At 42.6% G+C, this 23,925-nt stretch overlaps 1 protein-coding gene across 2 annotated transcripts in view; it reads right to left on the bottom strand.

The window, feature by feature from the left end:
• FAM204A (family with sequence similarity 204 member A) overlaps positions 1 to 23,925 on the bottom strand; it is a 38,837-nt gene that overhangs the window by 2,717 nt on the left and 12,195 nt on the right. For both annotated transcript variants that reach the window (XM_007518464.3, XM_060171212.1), the window contains exon 6: positions 15,594 to 15,683. In XM_007518464.3, the coding sequence (XP_007518526.1) occupies positions 15,594 to 15,683 (90 nt within the window). The remainder of the gene's footprint in view (positions 1 to 15,593; positions 15,684 to 23,925) is intronic.

Raw genomic sequence — 23,925 nt, 5'->3', positions numbered from 1 at the left:
TATGGCCACACCAGTAATCTCACGCTGATCTCAAGCCCTGACTGGCAGCCAGAGATGTGATTAATAAAACATGGGAAAGCTAATTACTGCTTCATAAATGCACTTTGCATGGCGGCCACTGTTAGGAATTCACGGACGGAAGGAAGAATGCAAGGTGCCAGCAGAGAACAGACTGAGTGCAGTCCCCGTGTGCGCCCCGCCCCTCTGCTCCGGCTGGCTCCCCAATCCACTCCGTCCGTCTGTCTGTCAGTGGCCCTGTAAGGACCAATCCAGATCAGTGCCGGGCCCCGGAGTTTTCTCCAACGTAACCAAAACCGGTCTGTTTTTCTCTGCCTCCAGTCCTTCACCTTTGATATAATCATCTCCAATGACCATCCTCTGCTCTGGAGCTTTCTCTTTCAGAAACCACTACCTGCATGGACATGGATGGCCTGCAGCTGTCGGTTAAGAACTCAAGTTATACCAAACCAAACCAAACCAAACAAGAACACACACACACACACACACACACACACACACACACACACACACACACCTGCTGATCCCTCTGCTGTTCCTGTACTCACTATACTGTGTATTAGTGAACAGACAGAAGAGCTTCTAGGAGGGGCCAGGAGACCCCCTCTAAAGCCACTGTGTTCAAACCCAAGCTTTGTCTCAACACCACAGAAGAGGCATTATGGCAACGAGAGCAGCTCCAGAACTGTGATATGTCTCTCTGTTTTTGAAAAGCCTGGCATGTTGAGACTGCCTATTACAGGCTCTGCCTCCATAAGAACAAAGCCCCCCAGCTGGGGGTGGGGGGGTTCTGCAAAGCTTGGTAGGTGGTTGAGAGCACATGCGTATGGAGAGAAGCCATGCTTGACGGATGTTGATATTTCTTCCAGCTTCTCTTGGGCAACTGCTTCTTCTAGGATGGAGCAAGTGAGTGATGATCAAGCAGTGGGTGGGGTTCACAGGTGAGAGCAAAATCAGATTGGAGCTTTCATCCCGGGAAAGAAGTTATAGAAAGGTCAGAAGCAACTGGAGTCGGCCTGACAGTCCAACCACGGTGTAACACCAACAGCCAGGTGGCAGAGGCTGGCTGACAGGGCAAGAGTACCGGCGTCACCAACACAGCACCCTCCCTATGGATCTGACTTTGCTGAGCACTGCTCTAGGCAGTGGAGAAACAGCACTGTAGTAAACGGCCTAGTGTTCAAAACCTGTGGGAGAGGTTTTCCCAACTAGGCTTTGCTGTTTCTAGGCTGGCCTTGGCCTCTTTGCCTCTATCGCAGAATAGAGCATCTAAGTCAAACTAACACAAAGTCTGTGGATCAAAGAGTTGGAACAACAGCATCTGTTGGGAACCTTGATCTTACTTATGGTGAGCAAAATGGGTTATGGGACATGAACATAATTAGCATACAGCTGACATCAGTCTGACATCAAGTCAAGAGCATACGGCAGGCGTAAGCAAAGTCACCAGGAATTGTGGGTACAGGAAGTTATCTAAGAGGGTGTCTGGTGGAAATCGCCCTCTTTTCCCACGTGCCCTTCACCTGGACGTCTCTGCCTTCCACAGGGACCCACGTGCCATTGCCTCTGTGGCCTGTATGTGCTGAAGGCGAATACCAGTAGACAGTATTGAGGGACTGTGGCCCATCGTGGCTAGTCGCTCTCTCCGTTTGCTTATTTTGCTACCACGGTTATTGTGTCCCTAAATAAACCCACATTGTGATAAAACTGCCGTTTGTTAAACGCCCAACAAAGCCAAGAGAAGTTTCTTTTTAATTACCATAAACATCTAAGATGAAACTCTGGAAGGGTGCTGGGAGATGACAACACTGAGATGAATTTCTTAGTCACCGAAAAAGACACCCCTTTATCACATATGTTAAGAAAGAAAGAAAGAAAACCAAGTGATCTGCTGTCAGGTGGAATTGGTCAGAACGCAGCATCCAACACATTATCTGTCTGGAGCTCACTTCAAGTCAGCTATCACTGGCAGGCCTCTCCTCTATCTTGAGGTGCCCGAATCTTTTCTTCTTAGTAAAGATTTGCTTGTTTATTTATCTATTATCCACAAGAGAGAGGAGCGAGAGAAACAGAACAGCACTCTTTACATGCATTGCTGGAGACCAAACTCGGGGGGCCAGGTGTTCTTAGGCCCAGTATTCTAACCACTGTGCTACCTCCGGGGCCGCAAGTGGCAGCATCCCAACACAAGACCTTCCAGTCCTCTGTGACAGAAGGCGAGTTGCACAGCCTCTCTGCTCGAGGCCCTCTGGTCAGAACTGATCAAACGCAAAGCAGCGGGGAAGGTGGGGTGCAGTACAGGAGAAGCAGCAGGTGAGCCGGCCATCTAGCGCCACAGAATGTAGCTGGCCACCTGTGTGGAAGCTGTCTCCTGCCTTGCTCCACCTTCACGGGAATATCCGGTCCCTTCCTTGTCGCCCACCTCCGGGAGGTAAAGCACAGAACTCGGGCATTTTTCTGTTGAACCACATTTCCATGTGTTATCTACCAATACAAATTTGATATACGACAGAGGGCTGGCTGCCAAGTTTAAGATTTCGACTGAGCCTATACTTGGTGAGGAAAACAAAAATAAGCTGGACCGTACGTGGCTTGCGCTTTCATCTCTCTGCCAGGTGACACAATGAATCACACGCAAAGGCTTACATTTTTCCTGGAGTTTTTCTAGCAGGAGGTGGCTTTTTTTCTTTTTCTTTTTCTGCGCTTTCTTGAGAGGTTTTTCTATCACATCTATACACCCTAGTATATACCTAGACACAAAGTCGTTTCACATACATGGGACTCAACACGGTCACAGACTTGTTTTCTTCATTTTTTTTTAACTAGAGAACTGCTTAGTTCTGGCTTGTGGCGGTGCTGGGGATTGAAGCTGGGACATCTGGACAGAGGTTCTTAAGTGTGTCAAAGCTTTCGGTCCTGTACCAACAACAGGGCTGCCACCACAGCACAGCTCAGCCAGTAGAGCACAGACTGGCAGGTGTGGTGACCCAGGCTTGAGAGCCAGGCCAGGTGGGAGCACTGACAGAGAGGAAGTTTTCCGAGTTAGGACGCAGTGCTGTGGTGTCTTGCCTTCTCTCTCTTACCCTCTATCTAAAAAAAGGGGAGGGCGACCACCAGGAGCGGTGGAATCATGCAAACATGGAACCCAAGTGATAACCCGGTGTGGCAAATAAGACAAAACAACAACAAAACAATTTACAGCATGTGTTCCTAAACACATAGCACAGACGATAAGAATTCATCATCATATATTAAACATATATTTGTGGGAGGGATCCAACAGTTTGTGTACTAAGCCAATATCTATCAAACAACTGTGCAGCTAGGTGGAACTTTGAAACAGACTAGTTCACATAAAAATGTAAATTTTCTCACTGTTTTTCCTGTGTTAAGTTAAACAGAATGTTCAACTGAGAAATATTAGTCTGCCTCCTCTATGTGTTTTTCAGAATAGTTTTTTTTTATTTGCAATGCTGATAAAAAGTCATTATCAATTTTGTCTTTCATAAACTCAAAAATTGAATGCGTCTCACTTATTCCCATGGGGAAGCAAAGAAGAATAGAGATATTTAGAAACACAGAAGAATAATCAGACTTCTCTTTGGAAGAGACAGCTGAGATGAAACATTTTCCCAGGCAGGATGACTAAGCCGAGTTCCAGCAGATGAAAGAGTATCGTGCTATATTTCAGTATTACAAACAAATAATATAGGCCAAGAATCTCCCTCTCACTTCTGTAAAAAAAAGAAAAAAACTGCATCTACATGCCCAATGTAAACATCACAAAAGCTAGGTCAATGGTTTTCATATTAAAAAAACAGTTCCGGGTCATCAGGTAACTATAGCAACACAATGTGGGAAGACATTTTGTTTTAAATGAATACAAATATACACAAAATTTCTTGTATGCGCAGCCAAAGCATCAGCATTTTCCATATAGAACACCCAATATTTTGCTGCATTTTAATTAAGGTGTCTAAACATTATCACAAAGAACTGCAAATTGGTCAGAGCAAGCGGTAAGGAAAATTAAGCTCTAAAGGCTTTTTATCACCATATTTCAGGAACCAAGGGTGTAAAATGTTCTAATTTGGGATATATTAAAAGCCATAAAAGGTCTTTCAAAAAGATTAATGGTACTTTGCTTGGATTTAAGATAAGGGCTTTAGCTGGCTGGAAAAGCAGGGCCCTGGCTGGACCCTTGAGGCATTCATCTTTACAGCCACTTGGAAGATTTGTAAAAGCGTCTGCATAACCTCAAGCAAATGCTCGGCGACATTTTTTTAATTCCTTTCAATTTTACAGGTTTAGCATGTGTAAATCATATTGGGTTGTAAAACAGATATAATGGCACATCTTGTAACACAGGAGAGATGTTTAAAAAAGACAAACTTTCTGAATAAAGTTAAGTTTTTCTTGCAAAATCTCACCGGGCTAAAGTTTGCTGGCAATCACTTGAGGCATCTGACTCAAACAGCTTAATCTAGCAGAACTGGAAACTTCTCATCCATTTCATAAAATATTCTACTCGGCTCAAAACTACTAGCTTGCAACAGATTTATGAAGTTTGCCTCCCTCCCTTTTGAACACTTCCAACCCACTTATTTTAAAATACCAATTATCATACTTTAACTTTTTATGGAATAATAGGTCTCTATGAAAAATATTTATGCCATTCTCTTTTGTTCTTTAATTAAATGAAAACAGATGTTTTCTGAAGTAAAGCGGAACCATTACTGGAGTACTTAAAGTGTTAAGGCCTTTAATTTTTCTATCAGTTTGGTCGACAATTCCTGATTGTCTTTACTCAAGCTCAACACTGATGTCAAGCAAGTTACCTAGGAGACGAGGGAGATCAAAGAGACAAAAACCCCTCCAATGTCTGATTAATCAAGCCTGCAAACAGCTTATTTCTTTGAGCCTGCATGCAAGTATGAAAATGAGATTCTGGGAGCCGAACACTGTGCAGATTTGTTCATTCTTATCAGAACAAAGCCAGCGGCAGCTTATTTCATGGATCATTGGCACTGTCATCAGTGCGACACAGAACGGGTGACAGCTCCTCATTTTGAGGCTTGAGCAAAATTAGCAAAAAGTCGGCACAAATTAGCCTCTCATCTTTTGGGTAATATGACATTATTCATTTACTTTTTACCCCATTTTTTACTTTTTCCTTGTCAGCTAGCCCTTTCTAGTGTCTCTTGCATGGCATCAGAAAATGCCTTCTTAAAAACAAGCAAGGAAATAGCCTAAGTTGAAGTAACATGCAAAGTTCAAAAAGCAAGTCAGAAAAGGCACTTCCAGTGACTGATAGATAGTGCTGTGCGCGCGCGCGCGTGTGTGTGTGTGTGTGTGTGTGTGTGTGTGTGTGTGCGTGCGCGCGCTAATGGCTTTCCAAACTTTGCACTAATACTGAGGAACAGTGAAGAGGGAGTTTGGTGAAACTGACAGGACATTTCAATAAAGGTATGTGGGGGCCAACATGCTTCGCTCATACCACAACTTACAGCACGTGCTGTAGTAAATTCAGGATGGCTGGTCTCTTCGTCTCCATGGTCACACCTGAGAGGCAGAAATTCTGAGGACGACCATCGAGCTATGCTACCTCTAGTCATTTCAGATCCAGTAATTTCCTCGAAATTACCCAATTCCACTGCCATCTTAAAATGTGCAAGCACAGGTGAGTGTGTGTGTGTTACATGTAGCTCGAGTGCGCACAACTGTAAACATTTATTTTTAATGCCTACAACTTTCTGTTAGTGAAAGTCGAATGGCTTTTATTTTAAAGCATAACCTAGAAAATTCCTTGTAAGAAAACATCCTACTATACATACAGGACTCACCCTACAGCCTGCTTTAAAATATGTAATTGGTTCATGAGACGACAGCTAGATTCATATACTCAACTTTGATTTCACAGCGAAGTAGTTTGTATATCACCGGTTTTAATGATGACTAATAAGGTTGCAAATTATATGCAGACTACAGTATTTCAGAGCAGAGAGAAAGTATGTTATACTGTTGAAATTATTCCTGGATATAAGCATTTATATTTAAGCAACGTATTCCATTCATAAAAAGAAAACATTAAAAATTAACCATAAGCTGTTAGATGCTTTACCCAGTTCTCATAAGACAGTTAAAAAAAAAAAAAAAAGAACTGTAGTACTGTTTTCAGCAATTTCTTTATCTCTGTTCTTCTAAGTAAAAAAGCTTATTAACAAGCTTTGAACTTAAAATCACATTTACAATAATGTGCCATCAACAGTTTTATAAGCTAATTAGAAAAAGATTAATTAATGGCTGGCTGCTAATAAAATGGCAATCATGAAGAAAGAAACCAAGGGTGCTAAGCTTCAACTACCACCAATTAAGAGCTAATTACAAACAAATTATATATGTGTTTTGCTGTGGGCTTTAATTTACTAAAATGGTTTTAATTAAAAGAGAAAACATGCTGATTAATTGAACTGCAGAAAAAAAAATCTACAGTATAAACTGTGCTTTGTCTGTCTTTTTAATTAGACTTGTAACATCTGAAATCTTTTTTTAAGGTCTGTTAAAAGCACAGATAAACATAATTAAAAAGGAGCATAAGGAGCAGGATTCTAGGTGATCACCCAATCGTACCTCAAAGGGAGAGAGAAAACACCTCCCACACCGTCCGATCTACACCCAAATCTGGAGAGAACCCCCATCGCTCAGTGCTGTTCTAATTTTCTCCTATGAAGATGCTCCAACTGCTAAGTCAGGAAGATAAAGACAAGTATGGGATGATCCCACTTATAAACAGAAGTTGAACAGAAGGGGAAACTTCTAAAGAAGAACAGAAAGGGAAATTCTAAGCAGGATTTGACTGAATTTAGAGTAGGGCACCAAAGTAAAAACCCTGGGTTGAGGGAGAGCATGGGATGGGACACAGTCTTTTGGTGGAGTGAAGCAAAAGAAAAAAAGTTAAAAAAAAAAAAAATAGAGCCTCCCCCCTCCAAAAAAAGATGCTCCAACTGCAAGGCTACTCATACTTTTTTTTAATGGAATAGACACAACACAGATCTTTACACTGGATGTAAGGGAATTCAGTTAGGCCTTCCCTGACCTGCATCACCACAGCCTGTTTGCCATATACTGTATGCTAACCATTTATCTATATCAAAGAGCTAAATTTCCTCTGAATTAAGAGATCAAAACTTCAAAGAATTAAAATATCCACATGAACATCCTTCTCCCTTTCTAAGGGCAGAATACAAAACGTATAAAGGAGGGTTAAAATTGGAACTAACAAACAAACACAAAACACTGAGAAATGACCAAAGTCAATGGGAGCAAGTCTGTTCTTGATGCTCCTTAAGAGACAGGCAGCCAGCTTCCCAAGGGGCTGACCACACTGCTGGAGCAAAGGCCAGTTCAGGGAAAGCTCTCCTCTCCCTGGTGTCCTGTGTCCTTTCCCACTGCTAGTTGGTGAAATATACCACAAAGAAAATGGCCTTAAACTCTCCTGTCTTGTTAGAAAGAAAAGGAAAAAAAAAGGGGGGTGGTGGTAAGAGAAGACAAAGAAGTAAAAAATCTTAAAAGAAACATAAAAGCAACTTTGCTAGAGAATGGATAAATATTAGATGACTTGGCACGATAGTGATCTGTACATAGATCCTGGGTAGTGGACAGAACATTAAACCTCCTGTATAAAAGCTAGATGTTTGCATTTAACTTGAAGATGTTCATCTGCACAGAACAGTAGCATCGAATGCATTTTTTACTTTACTTGTCTAATCTGCAGTGGCTGAAAATCATTAATAGTCAACAGAAAGGATCTGCCAGAGATCCACTGTAGGGAATCACAGGCCCCAGCGATAATTCTTACAATAGCTCACTGGAATGCCACACATTCGTAAAGCTAAACAAACTGTTTTTACCTTGGAAGCATGGTTGTCAAGCTATTTCCACCCAAACACAGGATGCACCAAAATGGGAAGAGAATACTGCTCTCTGAATTACAAGGTGTTTAAAATCACAAGGTTTGTTTCACTGCAATATGCCTTTCAGTCCAGCATTTTCTAAGTGTGATGTCACCTGTTCTAAAAAAAATCTGAACCTTAAAAATAGCCATCAATGAGAAGTAACTTTTACCCTATCAAGTTTGATGGTCTTTCTATATCAAACATGTGAACAATAGGCTCGATTCAACATCAGAGATAGAGAGGGGAAATGCTCCAAGCACTTCCACAGGCAGTAGTGTGAAACTGTCTTATTTGGGGCATCTATAACGAGACAGATAATTCAAGCAATCACTCCATTAAGACTACTTAGCATGCACATCAACATAAAACTAATAAGTGTGTGTGTGTGGGGGGGGTGAGCTATAGTCAGAACACACTCAAGAAAAATGACAACATAGCAAACTATTGGAGAATTTCTAAATACCAGAACAACAGCTATAGTGTTGGGAGCACTTCTGAGAAAGGATCACTTCTTGGATACTAAAAGAAAATGCAGCAACTACTTCCTCAAATTCATGTATAACCCTATTTAATGAGAACAGCTTCATGCTTTCTGTGAAATTGCTGTAAAAATAGAGTTTAGGCTACAGATTAATAACTCACAAATAAGAAAGCACTTAGTTCATTTAGAGAGTACTTAATTAATTTAGTAAAGGGAATAACTCGGTCATTTCAAACTTTAAGTTCTGAGAACTGCCATTCCTACTTAATAGTAGTATTAACATACTATTAATATTTCAACACTACATGTGTTTTAGAATTAAATAATGAAGTAGCCTAATAAACAGGAGAAAATTAAGTTCTCAGTTTCACTCACACTGCCAATATGCCATTTGTTTGTAAAGAGAATGCTATTAAAAGAGGATGCTTATATCATTAATACTTGGGATAGCTTGCTAGATTCTAATTAAATGCTTTGCTCAACAACATCACTGAAGGCTGCATTATGCCTTGGGCTTCTATTCTTAAATTCAAGCACAGGTTTTTAAATATGAAACACTATCAATTTTTACTATAAATGGAAGGTTTGAGACTTTAAAAGAGTCACAGATTATAACCAAAACACCTAGCATATGAATAGCAGTGTCTTACACATTGTGAGAGAACACCATGACTATTCTTTCTAGGTTATATGAAATCACCACAATCAACGTGACATACCAGGGTTGCAAGGAATCAAATGCAGTTGGTGCTGCCAAAGACCACTCTATTTGAGGAGGAGAAGGAAGAGGAGGGAGGAGGAGGGGAAGAGGGGAAAGAGGAGGAGGAAGAGGAGAAGAAGAAGAGGAAGAAGGAGGAGAAGGTAGAGGAGAGGAAAAAAATCTTTCAGGATACAAATTATACAAAGTTCAAACAAAGCCCCTCAATCTCCCTCTCTTCCTCACATGAGCATAACTGGAAGCAACCAGGGCACAATAATCTAGTAGGTGCGACTCACTCAATGGTAGACGCTCTGTGATGCCAAACCAGATTGGCCTCTGCCTAGCGTGGAGCAGTGTGAAGATGCCTAGAGAAAAATTCCCTTCCCCCCAAAATGTGAGATTCAACCCAGGTGCTGCGGCCTCCTTAACTAATCTAGGCATTGGTCCTTAATTTTAAACAAGCCACAAATATATTCCATTACTATTATATGTGTGAAGGTAGACAGATAAGATTTTTAAAAGGTTTCCTTTTTTTTCTCTTTCAAACCAGAGCAGCTGTATTAATATAAAACAAATTCAAGCATAGTTTTCCACTTCATCTCTCCTCAGAGCACACTGAAAATCACTCCATGGATGACAGCACAATCTAGGCTTCAAACACATGACCTACCCGCCCTCCCCCCCCCCACACACACACCATGTCAGATTATGTGTCACCATCAACTTCTGGGGATATGATTCTTGAAAAGCGTGTGCCTGTTTGGGCACAAGGAGTGAGTTGTGTTGTTTTGTTTTGTTTGTTTTTCCCCAGGAAGTGTTTTTCAAGGTCCATTCTCACATGTACTTCTACTTGTTTGGCTTCCTTTTTCTCAGTACTTGATGCTGCCCTACTGGTTTCACAAGCTTATAAACGTTAAACATCAAAAATTAGTTTCACTTATTATGGCTGGAGAAAGCTTTTTAAGAACTCTGGGATCTGTGCCTCTGAGCAGAGGCTTTTATCAGCCAGTCCCAGTCACTGCTTCTTCAAAAAAGAAAATGGTACTGATTAAAACCCAATATACCTGATTTCAAAAAGGACACCTACCATGCACGTACACATTTAATTCATAAAGGGTCTCTGTCCCAAACTCACAATTACTTACTTCTCGAAATCCCATCTCTCATATCCACGGTGATTGGCACTGAGGGGATACATATGAAAAACTAAACCTCAAACTAAACTATTTATTCAAGAATTTCATCCTGATTAGTTTAGTTACTCTTCACGGTTGCTTAATTAACACGACATCAGGATCTTTCCAATGTCTGTGCCTGAACACTAAACACTTTCCAGATGTTTTTCTATTTATACAAGGAAAAGAGCAGGCCCCAAATTATTTTTCCTTTTAATAAAATTTTTTATCTTCACACTAATGACAACTGTTTTTTTTTTTTTTTTTTTTTTTGCTAGAACAAAACATATTTTTTATGGAAGTTGCAAAAAAAAAAAAAAACACTCGAGGAAAATGTTTACTTTCCTTACGAATGCTAAAAATATATTGCTACAACGTTTTCATTTGTCGTAGAGCAATGGAAAATGCTTAGTATTAAGCAATTCCCATTTCTAAACCAGTAGCATGGCTAAACAAAAGAGAAAGCTGGCATCCTCAAAGACAGGGCACACTTCTGAGGCCCCCGAGGCACAGCTATGTATGTGCTATGACAGCGGCTTCAAAGAGCAGAGAAAGCAGAGCCCCGAGTGCCCTGCCTGGCAGCGGAGGCAAGCGGTGACACGCAAGGCTGGTGGACACAAGGCCACCAGTGACCCATCTCCTCTGCTGGAGGACAACTGTCCCCCAATCATCCTGAGGGCTGCCTACTTACTAAAGCAAGGCTCCAGCACTTACTTCTAAAATTCAGGAAAATTATATCAGACTGTCAGTAGGGTTTTCTGAGAGATTTTACACGGATAGATATGTCAAAGTCTATAAACTGGTATCTCATTTAAGCAACATTTCAGATTTGGTTTCCCAAATAAAGATGAATAATAAAACAGAACCACAGAACTCTGGTGTGGAATTATGCTCCTTATCTTATAATTTTGTCAATCACTAACAGGAAGGAAGGAAGGGAGGTAGAAAGCTAGGCAGTTAAGCACACATATCACCAAGGACAAGGATCTAGGCTTGAACCCCGGCTCCCCATCTGCAGTGGGGACGCTTCATGAGTGGTGAAGCAGGTCTGCAGGTGTCTTCCTCTCTCCCTCTTCCCTCTCAATTTCTCTCTGTCCTGTCAAATAAAAATAAAATAGAAAGAAAAAAATGAAAAAAATTGCTGCCAGGAGCCATGGGTTTGCGGTGTCAGCACCGAGCCAGAGATAAACCCACCGGGGAATATGTGTACGTAGAATAAAATAAAGCCGCTGCCTTCACAAGTGTGAGGCCCTAGATTCAATCCCTGGTACCAGGGAGCACATGAAAGCAGTGTACACAGCGCCGCAGGAATTTCAAAAGCGGCAGAATGGTGATCTGGTGTCTCTGTGTGTTTCTCTCCTCACCCTTTCCCTCCCCCCACACCCCCACCCCCTTAAATACATGGGGTAGAAATGTGGCCAACAGGTGGCTAGCAGCACTATCCAGGCATGAGGTCCTGCTTCATTCCTCTGCACCATATAAACCAATTCATAGACATGAAACATGTTCGGGAGTCGGGCAGTAGTGCAGAGGGTTAAGCGCAGGTAGCGCAAAGCGCAAGGACCAGCATAGGGATCCCAGTTCGAGTCCCCGGCTCCCCACCTGCAGGGGAGTCGCTTCACAGGTGGTGAGGCAGGTCTGCAGGTGTCTTTCTCTCCCCCTCTGTCTTCCCTTCTCTCCATTTCTCTCTGTCCTATCCAATAACAACAGCTCTGATAACAATAACAGTAATAACTACAACAAGGGCAACAAAAATGGAAAGAGTAGCCTCCAGGAGCAGTGGATTCATGGTGCAGGCACTGAGCCCCAGCAATAACCTTGGAGGCAAAAAAGAACAAAGAAAAGAAATGAAACATGTTTCACTCCTAAAATTTCAACACTGTAATCTTTGCTGAAGGAAGACAAACTGCTATAAAGGAAATGCTTCTCTGTGAACCTCCCTTGCCTTTGGTCAGGATGCTAATAGGAAAAGACAGAAAGAAACAACACTGGTCAGCCATGGATTACCTGAAGCGTGTGTGTGTGTGTGCGTGTGTGTGTGTGTGTATACAGCTAGGGTTTCCCCATTCTGGGTCAGTTTTCTCATTCTGACAGAGATGAAGAGATCGACACTGGAGCTTCCTCCGATGCCACGGCATTTCCCACATGGTGCTGGTGGCTCAAACCCAAGCCTCATGCAGGGCAGAACACACACTCCTTGGCCGGTGTGCTCTCCCTCTCTCACCTAGGAGCCCACGTTTCAGTGCTACAGATGAGAACTTCGATTCCTTTCTTCCTTCACATGACAGCTGAGGAAACGTACTAATCTGTGAACTCTGGGTCACAGAATGAATCCTCATTATTTGGAACAGGTCACAAAATCTACAACTCGGGTCTTCGAAAAGGCAGAGGGGGCACACGATGACAGTAGGACGCTGGATTAAATCCCAGGATGCTTGAGAGAGCGAGCAAGTGAAGATACAGAAGACGAGAGCTGCCTGGAAACACAGCCACACCCTGAGGCTCTGGTGGCTTTTACTATGTGCCTACCTTTAATTCAGCTTGACTGCAACTATCTAGTCAGCTAAGGGAAGCCAAGTGCTGAGGGCACTAGCATCTGCTAGATTCCGAAAATTTTTAAAGAGACTCATGTTCAAACATGTGGCGTGAAGAGGGATACTTGACAAAGTCTTTTTTGGTCCAAATGAAGTAGATACTCAGAGCAGGCTGATGAAAGGCTTCCACACCTCTTGTTGAAGTATGGTCCGGACCACGGACTAGAACCGCTGCCTCTGCCTTTCAGTCCCTGATAGTCCGTGTGACGCTGAGCCACCCACTGTCCCCACTGTGATGACCTGTTGTGCCACCTCTCGCTGTCCTTGAAGCCTTCATTAGCTAGTGGAGTTACTTCCGACCCAACAAGAATCTACCTCCACCCTATACCCTGACATTTCTTAGCCAGGTCCTCCAAACTTGGGAGATCAGACCTACTGCAGGCAAAAGTTACTACGTAGAGTATACTTGGACTAGCCAAAAAGCTAGATTCCAACGGGACTATTATGGAAAAGCAAGTTCCAAGTGACAAAGCCTTGGAACAGTCCCACTAGTTACCAATAAGCAGTAGGCTATGTTTGCTGAATGGGATTTTCAAGGTGATCACATCACCTTTAAGTCAGCAAGTGCCGGCACAGAGTTCATGTGTAGGAACAGGGTCCAGATAACATCATGCTGAAGACTCAACAACTGACAGTAAGCCCTACCTAGTTTGTGGCACCATTCATCACACTATCAAATCCATTTCATTAAAAGCTAACGCCTGGATTTTCTATTTTAAAGGAAGATTAGTAAGATGCTATTATACTCCACGAATGCTATAATCACTGAAATCAAAACATGACTACTTTAAAGATGAAACAGAGGAAACGTCAAACTGAAAGCACAAGAGATGTCATCATCTGGGAAGGGAGGGATGAATCTTGAAAGAAAAAAAGCAAACATTAAAATTCTTTGAATGTCAAATAACCCAGTAGTTCAAAAAAAAAAAGAAAAGAAAGAAAACAAATAGCCATCAGTAGTGGATGTTTCTGACACCTGATGGTAGAAAAGTAAAACACTGCCACAGAAGAATTCACTGCTGTGTGACTTCCACTACTTTTCTTTTAGGGAAATGTTCCCTCAGTAGCAAAGGACAGTGGGAAAAGCCAGTATGGGACAGACAATTGCTGATGTTTCCTATGTGATCAAGCATCACAGAATAGCTATAGTTTAAGAAGGAGGTGAAGAGGGTGGTGAGAAGCTAAGAAGGAAAGCTATCCAGGTCCTAGCTCTATCATAAGCCAAATCTGACCAGTCCTCTGGTTGTTCTCTCTCTCTCTCTGTCTCTCTCCATCTCTCTCATTAAAAAATAAATAAGTGGAGGCTGGGTGGTGGCGCACCTGGTTGAGTGCATGTGCTACAATGCTCAAGGACCCAGGTTCAAACTCCCAGTCCCCACCTCCAAGGGGAAAGTTTCACAAGTGGTGAGCTGGTCTGCAGGTGTCTCCCTGTCTCTTCCTCTCTATCTCCCCTTTCTTCTCGATAGCTGGCTGTCTCTATCAAATAAATGAAGATAATAAAAAATTTGAAAAATAAAAATAAAAGATTAAAAAAAACTTTAAAAAAATAAGAGAGGGGCTTTGGTCTCCCCTTTTCATAAAAATAAGTAATATCTGATCCAACCTATCTATCTGTTTCCCAGGAGATAACACATTTCACCACGTATAAGAACCCTGATCAGAGTGCCCAGAGCCAGATCAGAACATTAGAAAGAGTAATAAGGGCAAAGCCCTATGAACAGTGAGTCAGTTCTGTGGCATCTCTCCTCTCCTGTCTCTAAGTGAAAATGAAAGGGGCGGGGAAAGCCTGCACAGAGCAGTAGGATCATACAGGCAGGAGGCCCCAACAGCAGAAATGCGTATCCATCCATCCATCCATCCATCCAAACATGCCCATAAGCCCTCTGCTCTACATGTGACTTTTCCTAGTGGCGGCTACCAGCGATTCCCAAATGGAAACACAGTCCTCCTACAGGGTGCAAGACAGACTTTTCTGGAAGTCTCACGCACTTGGAAAAAGCATGTTCACTATGTCAATCAATGATACCAAAGTCTAGGTTTAAAAACAGCCAAAACTACTTCAGAGCTGAGGGAAATGTGAGAAGAGGCAATAAGGGAGCATTCTGGGAAGCAAGCATTAAGCACACACTGAGATGTGACATTCAAGCACAACTGTCCCAGCAGCTGTTAAACTGAGTTACAGATACAAGCGGGGAAAAGGTGAGTCTTTTAATCAAGCCTACCAGAAAGTTCTCTGAACCAGGTAGAGCCCAAGGCTGACTGTCCATCAGGGATTGGGGATTATCACTTCCAGCACGAGTTTGTTGTTGTGTTTTTGTTTTTGTTTTCGCAGACCACTGCACAGCTCTGACTTCTGATGGTGTTGAGGAGGGAGGGCAGTGGAGACCTGGGACATCAGAGCCTCAGACTTTCTGCATGACCATTATGCTGTCTCCCAAGCCCACCTTTAGCTTTGATTTGCAGTAATTTAAAAATCATTAAAGATAAGTAGTGAGCTGAGAATTTTGAAACAAATGGCAGGATGAGGGAAGAAAATGGACAGAAAGGGAAGACTTAGATCAAAATATCTGAATATTAACTCACTCATGTTCAGTGAAAGCATGTACATTCGTTTTGGGAAAACTGTAAATGCCAAAAAATGGGGGGGGGGGGCTGTTTAGTCTGACTTACCTCTCGAGTAGCGAGCTGGTTGCTGAGTTCCTCAGCTTCCTCAATGTTCCACTCATCCACAGCCTGGTCAATCTTCTTCTCGAGGCCTGACTAGAAAGAAAAGAAACCTAAAACTTAAAAGCAGGAAAGAAAGCCACACGGCTCATGACGGCCCCAGAAGGCACCATCGGTGCTGTCACGGCCCTTTTCTGAAAAGGCAGCTCAGAGGCATCAGATGGCTTATCCTAGGTCACATCCCTTCTTGCATTAAGAAAAAGAAGGCGTGCACCTTGTCTTGTGACTTGAGGGCTAAGAACAAGGTTAATGATGAAAACTGACATCACCGCCTGTTTATGAAGTAGACGCTGGGTTTCGCACTGTAAGAAAGCTCATTAATTCGAATGACAACTCCACGAGATAATACTGCTACTCTGTTTTGAAGGTCAGGAGACAGAGGTTTACACTCACAAATTTGGCCAAGGCCAGGGTTTGTCAGTGGTGAGACCCCCAGTGACTACTGCCAGCCCCCTCTTCCCTCCTCCCCTGCCCGCACCTGTAGCTGAGACCTTCAGTCACTAGCCCCTCCTGGTCCGTGCTAAGGGTACTAAGTTAGATATTAAACATGGGAGGAAGAGTCCATACATCAATTTAATTTTTCTGTGGAAATGTTTTTCGGTAGTGGTTGAAGACACTTCAGGAAATCACAATTCAAACTTTCACGGGAGAATTAGATTAGGTAGAACTCAACAGACATCTATGGAACAGTACTCTGACTTAAGAAGATACTATCCTAACAATGGCTTGTTTGATGTACCCTCTAACTTCCACAGTTTCAGTTAACTGACGACTCTCTCCTTATCCAATGAAGAAGTCCGCAGAAGGCTTCTTCCGCTAGAGTATGGCTAAGAGAAATTTTGTTCCTGTGTAGCCTTTGTTGAAATGAGACCTAAAACACTCACACACAATTTGCCTAAAAAGATTATGGAAACACCAGGGGGTGTCCTTAAAGAGTCAAGGCTGTTCCTCCCCCAGTCACCCTAGGAAACCTGAGGGGATGCTAAGCCTCTTTTCCTTGCTCCCAACCATAGCTCAAGCCCAGTTTCTTCAACCTGCCTCTCTTCTGAGAAAACTGCATCAGCTGCCCCACCCACTCAAAGTCCTGCTCCCTCTCTGCCACCACTTGCCATGCTGTTGGATCTTCCATTCTTTTTTTTTTCTTTAAGCTTCACCACCTCCTTCCTACAGGTGGAGCAAACTGTTGTTTCTGTTGTTTTTAATATATTTTTATTTATTTCCTTTTCTTGTCCTTGTTGTTTTATTGTTGTAGTTATTGTTATTGATGTTGTTGTTGTTGGATAGGACAGAGAGAAATGGGAGAAAGGAGGGGAAGACAGAGGGGGAAAGAAAGATAGACACCTGCAGACCTGCTTCATCGCCTGTGAAGCTACTCCCCTGCAGGTGGGGAGCCGGGAGCTCGAACCAGGATCCTTACATCGGTCCTTGCACTTTGCGCCATGTGGACTTAACCCAGTGCGCTACCACCGGACTCCCTGGACCTTCCATTCTATCAACTGTTTCCCTCATTCTTAAAACCACCTTCCCAAACACCTCTCTAAAGTCTGCTGCTCCTTAGAGCAGTCTTCAAGGGCCTCTGATTGGCCCTTTGCTTCTGACTCTTCAAGGGCCTCTGATTGGCCCTTTGCTTCTGACTCTTCAAGGGCCTCTGATTGGCCCTCTGCTTCTGACTCTTCAAGGGCCTCTGATTGGCCCTTTGCTCCTGACTCTTCAAGGGCCTCTGACTGGCCCTTTGCTTCTGACTCAACTACTTATATGCTGTTTTGTACCCATGAATAATTCAAAATATCTGACCTCAGACCTCTATCAAGAGCAACATCTCCTGCTACTTGCTATTTACCTTCATACTGAAGGCCTTGCAAGAGAGGGTTTTCAATTTTTTATCGTCTAAAAATAATCTCATCCCTTCCTGCCTTGCTTCTCCGTCAGAGCGGACTGTCACCCTTAGTCACCCTGATGGAATCTTCAATGTCTCTGATTCCTAGTTCTTATTTTAACTCTTTTTCAAGTCTCTCATTTCTCTTTTCTGGGATAAAAAAAAAAGGGGAGGGCTTGCCATCACTTGGTTGGAACAGTATAACCATCTCCACACTGGTGTTCTATCTTTCTAAAGCAGATACCATGTCATTAACCAGCTTAAAACACTACCGTCAGTTGGTGTATTGCACTGGAGTAAAAACTCTGGGGTGGGGGAGAGGGTTCAGGTCCTGGGACATGATGGCAGAGGAGGAGCTAGTGGGGGCTGAACTGTTATGTGGAAAACTGGGAAATGTTACGCATGTACAAACTATCGTATTTTACTGTCGACTGTAAACTATTAATCCCCCAATAAAGAAATAAAACAAAAAGAAGTCATAACTCCCCCCCGCAAAAAAAAAAAAAACCACTCCCACTTGTTTCCCCCTTTGGTGGAGCCTCCGAAGCCCCTCACAGGAGGAGGCCAGAATGATTCCTCAGCCTTGTCTAGGCATGGCTCTCTTTCCTAGTCTCTAGGCCCCTGCTGCTGTTCTCCATTTGACCGCTAATCAAGCTGATAAGTCTCATGTCAAATGCTAACTCCTCTAGGCCAAGTTTCCTCATCCCAACCCACCCACTGGCCCTGTCGCCCACTCCTCACCATGCTGACACTGCTCTCCATGTCCCTCCCAGCACTGGCTGGCCAGACACATTGCCCTCTCTCCAGCTCTAAGTTCACTAGTGACAGACACAGCGGCTAGTGTGGTGCACTGGCCCAGCTCCCCTCAGGTGGCATTCATTCGCTCGGTCTGAGAGAGTTAGCATTACAGTGCAGGGATCCATGGTTGTATCCAGTCTTGCTTTCAGAGGTTCCCAAGAGAATTCCACAACCACAGTACTGGGATAACAATATCCCGGGGTAAAGAGTAGTCACAGTTTACTGCATTTTTTTTTTTTTTTGCCTCCAGAGTTATTACTGGGGCTTGGTGCCTGCACTATGAATCCACTACTCCTGAAGGCTATTTTTTCCCTTTTGTTGCCCTTGTTGTTGCTGTTGCTGTTGTATAGGACAGAGAGAAATTGAGAGAAGACAGGAAGATAATGAGGGGGAGAGAAAGGTAGACACCTGCAGACCTGCCTCACCACTTATGAAGCGGCCCCCTGCAGGTGGGGAGCCGGGGGCTCGAACCGGGATCCTTAATCCGGTCCTTGCACTTTGTGCCATGTGCACTTAACCCACTGTGCTACCACCTATCTCCTCTCCCTCCCCCGCATTTCTTTATGTATGACTCTTTGATGACTAGAATAGGGTCCTTCACAGTGTGGAGAGAGTCTTCTCCACCTAGACTCCCAAGCTTAGCATAGTACCATCATCTAAAACCTCTACCTGTCATTTATTTTGAGACTAGGAATAAAGTATTTATGAAATGCTAACATACGGTCTCTCTTCCCCAACCAGAATACGAGGCATCTCTGATCTTAGTATTTTGTTTTCATATATCAACAAACTTCCATTTCTGCTGCAGCACAAGTCCTGGGGCCGACAACACCTCAATCTGTCTTCGTCTCAGCAGTGACCAGCAAGAGGATTCATCCCCAAGACTGTCCTGCTCATTCTACATAGCAATCTCTTTCCTTCCAAGTATCTAACACTTTTGTACAGCATTTTGCAAGCTTGACTCCCTCTGGTTAACAAGGAGCAACAGCTTGTAGGTGATTACTGGGGTGGATGGGTAGGTGGCTAACACTCCCCTCTCCTAGAACCTGTACGAGCTTCATTCAGAGCTTACAGTTTTCCCTTTAAAAATAAATAAGATAAAATCACAAGTCTCTTACCATTAACCAGCTCCCATTCCCTCCACCAATTCAGAGCAAGATCTAAGGAAGATGGCCTCATAGAGAAGAAAGAACACTGCACCAGAAGGCCGGAAATGTGGTCACAGCTCTGTGCAAATGAGCTACTTAACTCAGAAGCCTCAATTTCCTTAAAGAAAATGAGAACATTAGCTTGGGTGACCAAGGTTCTCTCCCAGAAATAAAGCCCTAGGATTCAACTCATATGTTCAGTCTTGGTTTTAGTTATTTTAAAAGCTTTTTATTATGATGATTATCAACAAAGTTTCATCAGGTTTATCTGTTCCTCCCTCCCTTCTTTTTTTAGGGGTCAGTTTATTCAAGTAAAATACACTATTCCATTTAGCTCTGAAAAATTTCTAGTTTCATATACTCACCCAAACTTTCTGGTTCTATCAGAAAATATTAACATCTCAACATATCCAAAATGCTTACAGCAGTGAAAAATATCAGTAAAACATCTCTGTCACCTTAAGATCACACGTCAATACAAAGAACATGGCTGCTAAGTCAGATCTGACTTCAAATTTTTGCTCCTCTACTTACTGACCAAATAAACTGGAGTTCCTAAGTCTCTACAAGTTGTTAAGTTACATGTAAACTGAGAACAATAATACATTCTTTGCAAGACTATGGTAAAGGTAAAAAAAAAAAACATGTAAAATATCTAGCAGTCTTTTTTTAGAATATAGTAGTCACTCAAGAAATTCACATTGCTGTAAACATCAGTATGCCAGTGAGACAAAGAAAAGGTTAGCCTTAGTTCGAGCCCCTCGTCCCTACCTGCAGGGAGAAAGCTTCACAAGTGGTGAAGCAGTGCTGCATGTGTGTCTCTGTCTCTTACCCTCTCTATCACCCCCTTCCCTCTCGATTTCTGGCTGTCTCTATCTAATAAAGATGAAGAAAGGAAGGAAGGAAGGAAGGAAGGAAGGAAGGAAGGAAGGAAGGAAGGAAGGAAGGTAGGTTCGCCTTATATCATCACAGCTCTTCCCAAGCATGAGACACAATTCAACTTTGAATCAGTAAGATATCACATGGGAAAAAAAAAAAATTTAAACTGAACCCAAGAGCAACATTTTTAGGAACTGTTTATCTGTAATGCCTTTCATAAAGGGTACTGATGCTCTTCAGGACCCCTGTGTGCTGTTTCGAATACTTCTTCTGGCAGGAATTAGAATTTAGCTGAAGATATCTTAATAAAGACCAACTTCGGGACAGAGTGTGCCACAGGTGGGGCACGATCTGAGGCCAGTAACAGGTTCCTAAGAGACAATAATACATTTTGCTGCAGATATCAGAAGACAGTACTACAAATGCTGACTAAATTTGCAGGCACTAAGTTTAACAAGGACCAACCATCCACATGGGCATTTACAGAATTTCTTTAAATTATTTGAGATCGCTAAGTTAAAAACCAAGTTATCACTTCAGAAAAATCTACCTTTAGAGCAAAGTGACGGATAAAAATTTCATTTCTCTTTCTAAGTCCTTAGATTGGTTTTCTGAGATAATTATGCTGGGCTTTGTTCTCTTCATCTGTGAGAACAGTACTGGCCCCAGCCACCAGCCCTGGGGATCACAGAGGATCAAGAGAACGCTTTGTAATTATTCAACACCAAGGGAACTTCCCAGTGCCCCAGGATTCTCCAGCCTCAACCCCCATGTGAGCCCCATTTCCACAAAACTCCACTCTCTTCCTCTCTCCCCGCCCACCCGAAATCGCCATCCTCTCATCTGACCTGCATAGTGACATTCCAGTGAGATTCTAGCTGGAGAAAGAATTTTGCTAAGAATAAAATTAATAAAAGCTTGAAAAAAAGCTAGAGCATACAACAGCAATCTACCCTCAAAAAAAAAAAGTCACAAGACATTGTGCAATGAATCTAAAAATTAGTATAAGCACCTCAAGTTTTTCATGCCAAAAGGCAGGACACCTGAAACGACTTCAATAATGAGTGCTGAGTAATCAAATTGATTCAGTGCGAGAATACTTGAGACCATAATGAAATTAATGAGAGAAATTTATTCTAAAGAAATTCCCACATAGATTCCAAATAATTATGTTATGATTACAGAATTATTAGTAAGTCCCAGAACTGCTGCCAGAGACACAATTATAGCTTTATTTAATACAAAGAACACTTTAAAACAGCTTTGGATATTAGGAAGATTACATTTTAAAAAGAAAAGCCTCTGCTTTGTGAGGGAAGCAGGTGACAGCAGTGTTGTAAATACACATCCTGGGTTGAGCAAGTTTTAGCTTGGCTGTGTTCCAAAAAGGGGGCTGGGGAGAAGCAAGACACCACAGAGCACAACAGACAAGAAATTAAAAAGTTTGCTTTGTCTTCCAATTCTTGAGAATGAATGAATGAATCAAGGATAAAAAGGTTCTGAGGTATGGTAGCAAACCAGCTCCAGAGAAAGAATTGACTAGAAATAGACGCTAATTTTTTCCAAACTACACTACAGATTTTCATGATCCTCTCTAGATGTCTGAGCATAAGCTAGTATCCGCTGGTCTTACATTTTTTTCATGGCTTTTATCTGGGTGCCTCCAATGTGGACATCCTTTAATGTCTATTTACTCTGTTGGTTTCACAGTACAAACTTTAGCACAACAGCAGGCACGCCTGAGAAATATCAGCCCCCAACCAAAGGATGCGTATGAACCTGCTGGAATGCCATTAGGCTGAACTTCCAAGAGAAAATGAAATACTTCGGCTACACTAAGTCCTTTCTTCCCCTTTTTACGCTTGCATGTATTGATACTTGTAGACTACTAAGTGCTGGCAAAGTCCTGGGCAAATATGAGTACGGTCACCCTGAGTTTCCTTGTTCAGGGGACTGGCACAACTAGACAGCAAACATATGGAGAAGTGTCTACCACTGAGAAAACCCAGACCCGGGGCAGGATGCTGGTGCACCCGGCAGAGTGCCTACATCAGAGTGCATAAGGACCCGGGTTCGAGCTCCTGGTCCTCACCCGCAGAGGGGATGTTTCAGTCTCTCTCGCTCTCTTTCCCTCCTTCCCTCTCAATTTCCATCTCTACCTACCTAAATAAATAAATAAATCACTTAAAAAAAAAAAAAACCTTTAAATTATAAGTTAAAAACGGGGTAGGGGGGAATCCAGACTTATAAAATAGACAAATGAGTGACTATGAAATAAATTAATGATTTGGGGTGGGGTAGATAGCATAATGGTTATGCAAAGCAACTCTCATGCCTGAAGTTCTGAAGTCACAGGTTCAATCCCCCACACCACCATAAACCAGAGTTGAGCAGTGCTCTGGTAAAAAAAAAAAAAAAAAAAAAAAAAAAATCAGTGATCTTTCCTTTAAACAAAAATCTTATTTTAAAGTCATATTTGCCTTGGGGACCAGGAGGTGGCACACATAATACCACTCACAAGGACCCGGGTTCAAAATCCTGTTCCCCACCTGTAGGGAGAACTTCACAAGCAGTGAAGCAGGTCTGCAGGTGTCTTTCTTTCTCTCTCCTGTCTCCCCTCACCTCTCCATTTTTCTTATCCTATTTAATGAGGAAGAAAGGGGGGGAGAGAAAAAATGGCTACTAGGAGTGGTGGATTCATGGTGCAGGCACTAAGCCCCAGATATAACCTGGAGGGCAATTAAAAAGATAAAACAGGGCTGGGCGGCGCACCTGGCTGAGTGCGCACACCATAGTGCAAACAGGGCTGGGCGGTGGCGCACCTGGCTGAGTGCGCACACCATAGTGCAAACAGGGCTGGGCGGTGGCGCACCTGGCTGAGTGCGCACACCATAGTGCGTAAGGATCTGAGTTCAAGCTCCCGGTTCCCACTTGCAGGGGGAAAGCTTCCTAAGTGGTGAAGCAGTGCTGCAAGTGTGTCTGTCTCTATCTCTTGCTCTCTTTCTCTCTCTCCTTCCATTTCTGTCTCTACCCAAAGTAAATATATTTTTAAAGATAGATAACACACAAGTAGAACCTGAACTGGAGTTGGTGTACTGCACCAAAGTAAAAGACTCTGGGGTGAGTGGGTGGGTGAGGGGAGAGTACAGGTCCAAAAAGGATGACAGAGGACCTAGTGGGGGTTGTATTGTTATGTGGAAAACTGAGAAATGTTACGCATGTACAAACTATTGTATTTACTGTCGAATGTAAAACATTAATCCCCCAATTAAGAAATAAAAAACATTTTGCGACTACATCTAATGCATAGTGTGAAACTGAACAACAGTTACTAAAACTGATTCTAGACAAAATATTTCCTCAGGAAGAATCTGAGTATCCTTTATTAAAGTTACTCTACACAAATTCCAAATGCCAGACAGCAAGTAAGAGTAACTACATCTGGTCAGCTTCAAGACTGGCATGATTTCATATAAATATAGAAATAGTAGAAGTCTAATAAAGGCAGACTGTAAAAACATTACACTCAAAGTTTTCTATATTTTAGAATGACTAAAAATTTTAACTCCATACTTTA

This window comes from Erinaceus europaeus, chromosome 14, assembly GCF_950295315.1.
Source record: "Erinaceus europaeus chromosome 14, mEriEur2.1, whole genome shotgun sequence".
Taxonomy (NCBI): Eukaryota; Metazoa; Chordata; class Mammalia; order Eulipotyphla; family Erinaceidae; genus Erinaceus; species Erinaceus europaeus.
This window is presented reverse-complemented; position numbering and strand designations above follow the sequence as displayed.